This window comes from Dendrobates tinctorius, unplaced genomic scaffold (assembly GCF_039654945.1).
Source record: "Dendrobates tinctorius isolate UK_male_01 unplaced genomic scaffold, ASM3965494v1 ptg000211l, whole genome shotgun sequence".
NCBI classification, from domain to species: Eukaryota; Metazoa; Chordata; class Amphibia; order Anura; family Dendrobatidae; genus Dendrobates; species Dendrobates tinctorius.
The window spans coordinates 17,330,433-17,343,915 of NW_027361878.1; the positions used below are offsets into that span (position 1 = coordinate 17,330,433).

The 13,483-nt window shown below is 46.8% G+C and overlaps 1 protein-coding gene across 1 annotated transcript in view; it reads right to left on the reverse strand.

The window, feature by feature from the left end:
• Positions 1-13,483, reverse strand: part of LOC141058319 (solute carrier family 22 member 6-B-like) — an 89,537-nt gene that overhangs the window by 45,132 nt on the left and 30,922 nt on the right. The window contains exons 3-5 of the mRNA XM_073554524.1: positions 7,616-7,770; positions 6,708-6,876; positions 3,980-4,103 (exon numbers count right to left, since the gene is read on the reverse strand). Coding sequence (XP_073410625.1) covers positions 3,980-4,103; positions 6,708-6,876; positions 7,616-7,770 — 448 coding nt within the window. The remainder of the gene's footprint in view (positions 1-3,979; positions 4,104-6,707; positions 6,877-7,615; positions 7,771-13,483) is intronic.

The window sequence follows — 13,483 nt, forward strand, 5'->3', positions numbered from 1 at the left end:
CCAAAGTGACGAGAGGATAATGGAGATTTTGAATCTCTGCGTACACTTTTGGACACTGGACACTTGTGGATTGTGTGCGGCCCACTGATATCTGAGCGCTATGTGACATGCTCGATGGCACAGCTGCCTGTGACCAAAGTGACGAGAGGATAATGGAGATTTTGAATCTCTGCGTACACTTGTGGACACTGGACACTTGTGGATTGTGTGCGGCCCACTGATATCTGAGCGCTATGTGACACGCTCGATGGCACAGCTGCCTGTGACCAAAGTGACGAGAGGATAATGGAGATTTTGAATCTCTGCGTACACTTTTGGACACTGGACACTTGTGGATTGTGTGCGGCCCACTGATATCTGAGCGCTATGTGACACGCTCGATGGCACAGCTGCCTGTGACCAAAGTGACGAGAGGATAATGGAGATTTTGAATCTCTGCGTACACTTGTGGACACTGGACACTTGTGGATTGTGTGCGGCCCACTGATATCTGAGCGCTATGTGACACGCTCGATGGCACAGCTGCCTGTGACCAAAGTGACGAGAGGATAATGGAGATTTTGAATCTCTGCGTACACTTGTGGACAGTGGACACTTGTGGATTGTGTGTGGCCCACTGATATCTGAGCGCTATGTGACACGCTCGATGGCACAGCTGCCTGTGACCAAAGTGACGAGAGGATAATGGAGATTTTGAATCTCTGCGTACACTTTTGGACAGTGGACACTTGTGGATTGTGTGCGGCCCACTGATATCTGAGCGCTATGTGACACGCTCGATGGCACAGCTGCCTGTGACCAAAGTGACGAGAGGATAATGGAGATTTTGAATCTCTGCGTACACTTGTGGACAGTGGACACTTGTGGATTGTGTGCGGCCCACTGATATCTGAGCGCTATGTGACACGCTCGATGGCACAGCTGCCTGTGGCCAAAGTGACGAGAGGATAATGGAGATTTTGAATCTCTGCGTACACTTGTGGACAGTGGACACTTGTGGATTGTGTGCGGCCCACTGATATCTGAGCGCTATGTGACACGCTCGATGGCACAGCTGCCTGTGACCAAAGTGACGAGAGGATAATGGAGATTTTGAATCTCTGCGTACACTTTTGGACACTGGACACTTGTGGATTGTGTGCGGCCCACTGATATCTGAGCGCTATGTGACACGCTCGATGGCACAGCTGCCTGTGACCAAAGTGACGAGAGGATAATGGAGATTTTGAATCTCTGCGTACACTTGTGGACAGTGGACACTTGTGGATTGTGTGCGGCCCACTGATATCTGAGCGCTATGTGATACGCTCGATGGCACAGCTGCCTGTGACCAAAGTGACGAGAGGATAATGGAGATTTTGAATCTCTGCGTACACTTTTGGACACTGGACACTTGTGGATTGTGTGCGGCCCACTGATATCTGAGCGCTATGTGACACGCTCGATGGCACAGCTGCCTGTGACCAAAGTGACGAGAGGATAATGGAGATTTTGAATCTCTGCGTACACTTGTGGACGCTGGACACTTGTGGATTGTGTGCGGCCCACTGATATCTGAGCGCTATGTGACACGCTCGATGGCACAGCTGCCTGTGACCAAAGTGATGAGAGGATAATGGAGATTTTGAATCTCTGCGTACACTTGTGGACACTGGACACTTGTGGATTGTGTGCGGCCCACTGATATCTGAGCGCTATGTGACACGCTCGATGGCACAGCTGCCTGTGACCAAAGTGACGAGAGGATAATGGAGATTTTGAATCTCTGCGTACACTTTTGGACACTGGACACTTGTGGATTGTGTGCGGCCCACTGATATCTGAGCGCTATGTGACACGCTCGATGGCACAGCTGCCTGTGACCAAAGTGACGAGAGGATAATGGAGATTTTGAATCTCTGCGTACACTTGTGGACAGTGGACACTTGTGGATTGTGTGCGGCCCACTGATATCTGAGCGCTATGTGACACGCTCGATGGCACAGCTGCCTGTGACCAAAGTGACGAGAGGATAAGGGAGATTGGATTGCTTTTAAAAAAGCAGTTTGCGGAGCAGTGGGTAAACAGCAATGCCAGCGTGTCAGGAAGCCTTAAAAGGCAGCCCAACAACCAACACCACTGATACACCACAATATAGCCTCCCCTTGCACTGCACACACAGTGACTTGTGTGTTGTGCAGGCCAAATCGCTAGCAGCAGAAGCAGGTTTTTTTGTCTTCTTCCCTTCCTAACGCTCTCCCTACAGAATCAGAAGCAACCTCTCCCTATACTAAGATCGGCAGAAGTAAGATGGCGGTCGGCGTGCACGCCCTTTTATACCCCCTGTGACGCCCACCAAAGCAAGCCAATCACTTGCATGCCCTTCTGAAAGATGGTGGTGACCCGTGCCTATGTCATCACGTTGCCCACAGTGTCCGTGGATCCTGATTGGCTGAAAAAGAGCGCAAAACAAACTTTTGAAACGCGACTTTGGCGCGTAAGTCGCCGACCTCGTGGCCGACCTCATCCTAGGGTCGGGTTTCGTTTCATGAAACCCGACTTTGTCAAAAGTCGGCGACTTTTGAATTTTTTCGACCTGTTTCGCTCAACTCTAGGGATGAGCAATTAATTTTAAGGGGCTACAAGAAAGACCGTGAGAACCAATAGGCCAAAATTTATTCTGCACAATATTAATATTAACTATAATTATTTCTGTTAATATTAATTTCAGCACTTAATATTGAGCAGAATTAAGTATGCTACATAGTGCTATACACCGTATGAGCCCGGACACAGCCCCTGTATGTACCGTATGAGCCCACACACTGCCCCTAAATACTGTAAAAGCCCCACATAGGCCCCTATTTACAATATGAGCTCTCAGATAGTCTCCTATATACAGATTGAGCCCCCACATAGCCTCAAATATTCAGTATGAGCCCCACATAGCCTCCTATATGCAGTATGAGCCCCCACATAGCCTCCTATATTCAGTATGAGCCCTCACATAGCCTCCTATATTCAGTATGAGCCCCTCATAGCCTCCTATATTCAGTATGAGCCCCCACATAGCCTCCTATATTCAGTATGAGCCCCACATAGCCTCCTATATACAGTATGAGCCCTCACATAGCCTCCTATATGCAGTATGAGCCCTCACATAGCCTCCTATATGCAGTATGAGCCCTCACATAGCCTCCTATATGCGGTATGAGCCCTCACATAGCCTCCTATATTCAGTATGAGCCCTCACATAGCCTCCTATATTCAGTATGAGCCCCACATAGCCTCCTATATTCAGTATGAGCCCCACATAGCCTCCTATATTCAGTATGAGCCCTACATAGCCTCCTATATTCAGTATGAGCCCCACATAGCCTCCTATATACAGTATGAGCCCTCACATAGCCTCCTATATGCAGTATGAGCCCTCACATAGCCTCCTATATGCAGTATGAGCCCTCACATAGCCTCCTATATTCAGTATGAGCCCCTCATAGCCTCCTATATACAGTATGAGCCCTTGCATAGCCTCCTATATTCAGTATGAGCCCCACATAACCTCTCATATACAGTATGAACCCTCCACATAGCATTCTATATTCTGTCTGAGGATGCAGATAGCGGTGACAGTGAGCTGTGGCTGCAGATGGATCCAGCCACTGTATCAGCCCTTCTGCTGTCTCGATCCACAGGCCGGACAAGAACAGGCAGAGGGCCGGATGCCGGCCACCACCACAGATTGCCCAGGTTTATATTATCTCCGTCATGTGCAAAAATAGAAAGCCATTTTATGAAGGACTTTTGTTTGATTCTCTGATAATATTTTTCCTACTTTTCTTTGTTTGTTTTTTGAATGACATGGTGGACATTTTCATTGGGATTATCTGTGACTTTTCCTTCAGTAATGTATGTTCATAGAGGCTTAGCATTAATAATAATAATAATAATAATAATAATAATAATAATAATAATCTTCAAAACTATGTGGACAATTTACCTCTACTGAAAGTTTTTCCCCGTCTTCCATCCTCCTATTAATTCTGGCCACTTTCTTTAGGTCTTTGATTGCTTGTTCATATTTCCCACCTAGAATGAGCCAACGGCTAGACTCAGGGATCCACCTATAGTCCACAAACAGTGCAACATATAAGCTTTTGTACAGCACCATGAACTTACTGTACAATTATCTGATATACAATTCATATGAATACATAAAAAGGAATGTAATTCCAAAAGATGTAAATGGAAAAATTAATCTATACAATTAAAATATAACCATATAACCAGAAAATATTCAGTGCAATGCAAAAACAAGTAATTAATAATTTGTTAAAAAAGTCCTAATTAGATAACTTTTACCATGTGTCAATGAATTAAAGGCAATAAAACCAAAGTTAAAATCCAAGTTGTTCGCATAAGATATTGCCCTATGCTTGTCTTATCATAAAAGCATGAAGTATGAAGAAGATATAAGGTGTACAAGGAAAACAAAAAGGGTCTAAAAGTGCAAGAAACTTGCACAAGCTTAATTGATGGTCTCCAGACCCTCAGGACTTTGGTACAGAAATCTGTGATCTTACTGATAATTTCATGTTTAAAAAGAAACTTATCAAGATGGGCAAATATCTCTAAGAAAGGGACAACATCTTTCTACCAATGGTATGCATTTATCTGCAAGGCTTCCAAGATAACAGAGGTCTGTAGTTGAAACTGGGTCACGTTAAGTAAAAAGTAGCCATAAGCTTTAGATACTGTGGTAGTCAGCTAAATATGACAGCTAATTTGCTCCCTTCCCTAATTATGCTTTCAACAGGAAGATGAAAATATTCTGCTGCCAGACATCTATGGGAAAAGTTTATCGCACCTGAGGGAAAAAAGGATCGGGCACATTGAACATTCAAACATGCCTGATTTTTTTTCCCATCTGACATGGGTTCAACCATCATTATCCCATATGTGTGGCAACCTTAAAGATATTGTCCCACAAGCAAAATAATTTTTAATTAATAAATTTTGGAATTGTAATAAGTTCTACAATTGGATGGGATAATCTTATAAATGCACCTTTGCTGTGTACTGTGTAATAGCTGTGTCCAGCCATGCACAGCTGCTCCAGTTCATGGTCAGCACATACCACAGCTCCTGGCCAGGGAGAGGAGAATAAGTCACTTATGATAGATGAGTATTCGGTCAAGATAGCAGGGGCTAGCAACTGCTGCTTCTGAGGTAACGTTTCCCTGCCTGATTTATCAGAGGCATTAGTATTTCTGGCAACTCACCAATCATGTGAGATCATTAAAAAATTAAGTCAGTGGCACATAAGCTCAGTAGCCACCTGAGCACTTAAGTCACTGACTTATTTGATGAGCTGAGAGGGCTGGTGACCTGCATGAAATACAGGCAGGGAAATGTATTACCACAGGCAGGGAAATGTGTTACCTCAACCAGAGAAACGTATTTCCTCAGGTAGGAGGTGGGGACATGTGTTACCTCAGCCAGAGAAATGTGTTGCCTCAGGTAGGGAAATGTGTTGCCTCAGGTAGGGAAATCTGTTACTTTAGCAGGGAAATGTGTTACCTCAGCCAGGGAAATTTGTTACCTTGGGCAGTAATATGTGTTATCTCAGGCAGGGACATCTTTAACCTCAGGCATCGAAACGTGTTAAGGCCCCGTTACACATAACGATGTCCCAGCGATCCCACCAACAATCCAACATGATGGGATTGCTGGGACATCGTTAGGCTGATCGCTGGTGAGCTGTCACAAGACAGCCCCTCCAGCGATCAGGACCAGCGACGCTGGACGCTGGTTTCTAATGTAAACATGGGGGTATCCAGGAGCCGCGGCTCTTGGATACCCGCTGTTTACTTTGGAAACCGGAGTACATGCTAGTTTCCAAGGTAAACATCGGGTATCTAAGAGCCGAGTGACTCATGGATACCCGATGTTTACATTAGAAACCAGCGTCCAGCGTCACTGATCGCTGGTCTCTCGCTGCCACACGCAGCGATGCATGCTGGCCAGCGGGAGACCAGCGATAAAAAAATGGCTCAGGCCGATTGAGCACGATCAGCGATAACCGGCAGGGGCGCCGGTCGCTGATCTCCGTCACACACAGCGATATCGCTGGAGAGATCGCTGATGCGTCACAAAATCAGCGATCTCGCTAGCAATCTCGCTGTGTGTGATGGTGCCTTTACCTCAGCAGACAGCAGCTGGAAGCCCCTGCTGTTATATCCCTTATCATAAGTGATTTAAGCGTTTTATGCTTACTCCCTTGGCCAAGAGCAGTGGGATTTGCACACAATATACTGGAGTGGCTGTGCAAAGTCAGACATAGCTGGGTCACATTTATAAGATTATCTCGGCACAGGAACATTTTATTTAAAGACCTTCAATTTTGGAACTTATTGTTATTCCAAGATCTATTGATTGAAATGTACTTTGTTCATGTGACAAACCCCTTTAAGCATGTTATAAAGTGAAAAAACTAATACTGCATTGGAAAAAGTTGCTGATTATGGGAGCACAAGCAGGATATAGGGGGATCAAAGAGGGTTTGTAAGAATAGGTATGTATGGGTTTATAGCTTATGGATGTAAAGAAGAATACTCCAATTCCAAATCTTAAAGCCTAAATTATAATAAAAAAATTGTAGACCTGTTTATTTAGTTAGCGATATTAAAATGGAACATGACTATTAAACTAAAAAAATGTATACATACCAAGAATATAAAAAGTAGATAAAGAAGGGAATGGATGCTGCCATCTGCAGCATACGCCAGTCTTTAATCAGAAATGCCAGACCCACCAGCACCAGCTGGCCAGTTGTATAACAGTACCCAGTGACTGTACTGGTCAAAGCCCGACTCTCGGTGGGAATCCATTCCACAACTATATAAGGAGAGAGCATATAGTTAAGAGAAGATCATTTTTGAAAATTTTAATAAAAACCAATTCATATCTTGAAATTCCTATGATATTCAACGCCATTAAAATTAATCTTTAGATGTTATATCGGGCAATTATCAGCAATGACTTAATACAGTACAATGTCATTTTTTAAATCATAGTCTCTAGAAAGGTATCATATCGAATTATATTGCTTCAGAAATCACTTTGAGACATAATCTACAAAAGTTTAAGGTTAAAACCTCAAAAAGAGGAAAAAATCCTCCCAAAAATTCAGATACAAACCAGACAGGCCTAAATGCATCTGCGCTAATACAGGGTGCAGCGGACCCAAGTAAAATGGCAGCTGCACATGCGGATTATTTCTTCTGCACTGGTGTACCACAATCCCTGATTGTAGGCTGGCTGTTTCATTTGGTATTTATGCACCTGTGCAGCTGCCATTTACTTGGGTCCACTGCGCCCTGGATTAGTGCAGATGCATTTGGGCCTGTCTGGTTTGTATCTAAAAGTTTAAGGTTATTGACCCTTTAAATGCTACTTGAGTGTAATAGCAAACATTAGATTAAAAACAAATTATAGTAGCTGACACACACACATCACAGATTGCTATTTATTCACCCATTCAAAATTAATTGAATCGCAAGTTCCTTTATGTTGTAATCTACATTTTTTGTGTAAATTTAATTTTAATCACGGATGATTGGATTTTTATACTTGCTTAGAGAGTAGGAATTGAGCACAATCCCAGAGAGAGATGCCCCAGTCAGGAAGCGAAAGACACAGTACGCAACGTAGTTAGGAGCAAAAGCCGCACAAATTCCAGCCACAAACATCTGAAGGTTTGACCAAATATTCAATGGTCTGCGCCCAAACCTTGGATAACAAATAGAGATAATATTTTAGAATATGCATACATTTGGATGATCATATCCTGCTATGTATGAGACTATAAAATTCTGAAATGGTCACTGTAATTTGAACAATCTTTACATAAATCTATAGTCTAAGTGAACATAAGAAACTTTCTAATTTGTCAGAGAAATCTGCTTCTTTACACATCGTAGCCTCTTGCTTAGGGATGAGCGAGTACTGAAGTATTCGGACTCGCTATATTCGTACCGAGTATACCCTAATACTCGGGTATTCGGTACGAATAGCGAGTCCAATGATAGTCAATGGAAAATGCAAGTAATTGTCTGCTGGACCCTTCAAAGCGGTCTGGGGGCTGAGGAAAACACTAAAAAATGTGTAAATGTTAAAAAATGTATGCTGTAAACAAATGTAGATAACATGGGGGCACCTGGTCAGGGGCTGCACAATTGTTTTTACACCACTGCTTCACTAGAATGTACAAACACTATTTTAAGTCCTTTGTTTTTTTGCCGGAAGAGCGGGACTCATACGCCACTTACGCAGTGCCAGTGATGTATCAGAAGTACCGTAAGAGCGAGTGATGATGGAGGCAATCTACCGACACCTAAGTGTGTAAGTGGTGTAAGGAGATCAATCTGCCCTAGGGGTAGGGGCTGTGTTATGGTTAACGCAGGAAGAAGCCACCCATCATCATCATCATCTTCATCACAAGGGATTCACAATTATAAAGCTTGGACTACTGTCCTTGTTGTGCCACTGCCCAATGTGTAGGCATAGATTTAGTGTCTTCCAAACATTAGCCCTAGGGGCTGTATCATGGTTGATGAAGGAAGCAAGGCAGGTCTGAAGGGCCTAACAATAATGATAAAGCCAGGACTGCTAGCATAGAGGTGGCCGTGCTCAGTGTCCAGGCATAGCCATAGTGTCTCCAAAAATTAGCCCAAGGGGCTGTATCATGGTTGATGAAGGAAGCAAGGAAGGTCTGAAGGGCCAAACCATTATCATAAAGCCAGGACTACTAGCATAGAGGTGGCTGTGCCCAGAGTCCAGGCGTAGTCATAGTGTCTCCAAAAATTAGCCCATGAGGCTGTATCATAGTTCAAGAAGGAAGCAAGACAGGTCTGAAGGGCCAAACAATTATGATGAAACTAGGAGTCGGACTACTAGCATAGAGGTGGCTGTACTCAGTGTCCAGGCATAGCAATAGTGTCTCCAAAAATTAGCCCAAGGGGCATGATAGCATGGTTGATGAAGGAAGAAGGGTCTCACTCTCATCACAAGTGCCTCGAATGGGAAATATTAATTAACGTAACATTGTTTTTAGCTTATTGACCATGAGGTACATATGTCAGAAGCAGGTTTTGAAAACATGTGTAAGAAGAAGAAAATGGGCTTGTATGGGAAGGGAATGGGATGGATGTGAGCACCAATTTTAAAAAGAAATGTGTTCGGTGACTTTAGGTTGGGATACTGTCATCTGGAGGGCTTAAATACTGTTGCGAAATCTAGTCCTTGTTAAATTTTATCAGAGTCACATTGTCTGCATTCTCTGCTGTCAACTGCGTGCGTGTATCTGTGATGATTGCCCCAGCGGCACTGAAAACATGCTCTGACATCACACTAGCAGCAGGGCAGGCCAGCACCTCCAAGGCATAGAAGGAGAGGTCGGGCCAACTATGCAGCTTGGATACCCAGTAATTAAACGGTACAGAAGCGTCAGGAAGGACGCAGGTATGGTCACTTAGATAGCGATCTTGTTCAACTTCTCCCTCCTTGACATTGCTACTGTTGCAGCTAGTCCTTGGTGATGAGCCGGCTTATTGAAGATGGCCCAGTTTGTGGACATTTTACCACCACCTCTTTTGGACCTGCTTGGCGTATCTCTCCCCATTAATGCATGCTGTTGCACAGAGCTGGCATCTCTGCTAGCAGTGGTGTCTGAGGGTGTTGTTGCCATCAAATTATCGACAACGGCCTTCTTGAAGGATTTAATTGTGAAACCCCTTGGTGACTGCAACAGTAGCGAAGGAAATTTGTCCTTGTACCGTGGGTCTAGAAAGGCGGCCAACCAGTATAGGTTGCTATTGAAAATGTGGATTACGCAAGGGTCTTTTCACAGACAGTCAGATATGAAGTGTGCCATGTGTGCCAAACTGCAAAGAGGCAAATGTTCTGTGACCCCTGAAGGAGGAACAATACCCATCCTCTCCTCACACTGATTCTCCTTCTCCACCTCCTCCTCTTCAGCTCACCCATGCTGGACAGACATGAAGCTGGGGTTTGGATTCCCCTCTGTAGCATGACGTGACTGTCATGTCTGTCATGTCCGCCATGTCTGTCATGCCGCAAGATGCCTGGAGCAGTGTGCATGCGCGCCTTACCTCATGGCTGCATGCTGTTGCTGGGTAACCATCCGTCTCTGTCTGACTCTGCAATCCGCTGTATTCCTGGAACCCCTGATCATGTGACCTCTCCTATGTTCCAGCCCTGCTCTGGTTCTGCAATCCGCTGTATTCCTGGAACCACTGATAATGTGACCTTCTCTATGATCCTGGAGGATCTGAACCCAAAGTCCCTCCCTGGTCCTGACCCGGAAGTACTGGTGCTATGGTACTATATCAGACCGCCCTTCCCTATGGTCAGGGCCTGAGTATCGTGTTGCTTCCCTGAATGGCTGCTTGGTCTGCTCGGTCGCTCTCTGTATTCTGTGCCCCTGCACTCTGCCCTGTCGTGCGTCTCTGCACACGCTCTGTGCTTGTACTTTGTCTCCTGTCTCATGCCATGTCTTGTGTTGTCTCTCGTGCCATGTTTGTCCTTGCCTTGCTTTGCCTTGTAGTACTTCCGCTGTTCTCTGCCTTAGCCTGTTTCACTATTTGCTATTCTGAGCCTTGTAGTACTTCTCATGTTTCTTGTCTCTGCCTGGTTTTCCATACCCTGGATAGCTTTGCTTTGTTTCTTGCTTTGCCTTGCCTTGTTTCTTCGTGTGCCTTTTGCATGCGCCTGGCCTTCCTAGCCTCCTGCTTGTGCCTCAGCCGTGGCCGCCCTAGTCGTGCCCGCCTTCTTGTGCCTCAGCCGTGCTCGTCGGTCAGTGACAGCTGTGTCGCCTGCTTTGCCCCAGCCGGGTTCGCTGGAGTCTTACCCGCCTGTTTGTGCTGCAGCCCGTCCAGCTAGCCAGTGCCCAGCCGTGCTCTCTGTGCTTCTTTGCACCTATGCTGTCTCAGCACTGTGCTCTCCGTGCTTCTCTTAGCACGCGCAGGCCCTCGCCTGTCCCATGGCATACCTCCCTGTGCTTCTGTAAAAGTACGTGCAGGTTTTGCCATGTATCCTGTCGTGCCCTCTCGCACGTACAGGTCCTTGCCTTTCCCTGGCGTGTCCCTCTACACGCGCAGGCCTCCGTCCTTGTACCTGTCCCTGGCGTGTCCCCCTACACGCGCAGGCCTCCATCCTTGTACCTGTCCCTGGCGTGTCCCTCTACACGCGCAGGCCTCCATCCTTGTACCTGTCCCTGGCATGTCCCTCTACACGTGCAGGCCTCCGTCCTTGTACCTGTCCCTGGCATGTCTCTCTACACGTGCAGGCCTCTGCCCTTGTACCTGTCCCTGGCGTGTCCTTCTACACGCGCAGGCATCCGTCCTTGTACCTGTCCCTAGCGTGCCCACTGCATGCGCAGGCCTCCGTCCTTGAACCTGACCCTGGCGTGTCTCCGAGCACGCACCCTGCCTCATATCCTGGTTTGTCTGCTGGATTCCCGAAGCCTGCCGACCGCTGCCAGAGGTCCGGAACCAGATGACTACATCCTGATGCCTGGATCCTGTCAGTCCTTGCCAGTCTTCTGAGTCCGATGCCTTCGCACCTGCCTTGGACCCTGGCGTGTCTTCTAGCACGCACCCTGTCTTGGACTCTGGCGTGCCTCCTAGCACGCACCTTGTCTTGGACTCTGGCGTGCCCTAGCACGCATCCTTCCTAGGAACTCTGGTGTGACCCCTAAGACGTACCCTGCCCTGGACCCTGGTATGTTTTCTAGCACGTGTTATGTCCGGAACATTTGGCGTGCCCTTGCATGCGTTTTGCCGTGTTTTACTGTTTGTGCCCTGCACCTGATTCTCTGTTTATGCCTTGCACCTGATTAAAGTGTGAAACCACATTTGTTGAAGAAACCCTGAGACCTCGCTTTATGTTTCGTATCCTGTCCGTCCTGTTGCTAGACACTCAATAGTGTCTCCCTGAGCCGGCCGTCTGGTCCAGTTGCCGTGGTGGCTCACCCCCTTGGTCTTGCCCCTGACACTCCCTGTACAGGGGGTGGGTTCTCACTAGGTCAGCTCGCCCTAGGTGGGTGGGTGCCACGGCCCAGAGGGTCCACTCTAAGAAGAAAAATGACTCAGCGTAAACTGACGCTCGTCAGTGTCCCCTCGGTACCACTGAAAAAGAAGTCCTCTCCCTCCTCATTTTCATCATCCTCTTCATCCCCCAATGTTACCTGATGATATTGGCTGGGCTGGGTAGGATCACCCATTGTGAAATCTTGCTCCATACCCAGCTGCTGGGCACGCAAAGATTACATTTTTTAATTCTGCAGCGATTTTTTTCAGCAGACATAGCATAGGGATGGTTACGCTGATAATAGCCTGATCACCGCTCACAAGCTTGGAGCAGTACTCAAAGTTATCAAGCACCTCACAAATATCAGCGATCCACACCCACTCGACAGTTGTTATGTGTCTTGGCTGAGTCTCAGTGTGATGGGCATGTTTAAGCTGGTATTCAGAAAGTGCCCTCTGCTGCTCACCCTTGCCAACATATGATATGTTGAGTTCCACCGTGTTGGCAGGTCGCAAATCAGTCTGTGGTTTGGCAAATTAAATTGCTTTTGAAGCGCTGCAAGACCGGCAACAGCGGTTGAGGAGTGGCGGAAATGGGTGCAAATATGGCACACCTTCTCAAGTAGGTACGGCAAGTCAGGATATGTTTTTATAAATTTCTGCACCACCAGGTTCAGCACGTGAGCCATGCATGGCACGTATACCAGCTTCCCGAGCTTTAAAGCCGCCACCAGGTTACGCCCATTGTCGCAGACAACCAGACCAGGTTGGAGTTGCAGTGGGGAGAGCCACTGATCGTTCTGTTGTTTTATTTCTTGCCAAAGCTCTGCTGCAGTGTGTGGTGTGTCACCTAAGCAGATCTGCTTCTGCAGAGCGTTTTGCCGCTCCGCCGATGCGCTGCTGCACAGCTCCCAACTTGGGAGTGATGTGGAGGGTAATTCAGCATAGGATGACGAGGCGGAGGAGGAGGAAGAAGGGTGACTGGACGTATACGATGAGGCGGAAACCCTGATTGAGGTTGGGCCTGCTATTCGTGGCGTGGGTAGGACATGCGTTGATTGTCCAGTTTGAGACTTTTTCCCACCCTTCACCAGGTTCAGATAGTGTGCCGTGACAGAGATGTATCGTCCCTGGCCACAAGTACTTGTCCACGTGTCTGTTGTAAGATGGACCTTCCCGGTTACGGCGTTAGTGAGAGCACGCTTTAGATTGTTTAAGACGTGCTGGTGTAACACGGGGATGGCACAGTGGGAAAAATAGTGCCGGCTGGGAACCGAGTATCGTGGGGCAGCCACAGCCAAAAGATCACGGAAAGACTGTGTCCCCACAAGCCTAAATGGCAACATCTCCACGGCTAGCAACTTGGCAATGTGCGCGTTCAGTATTTGTGCTTG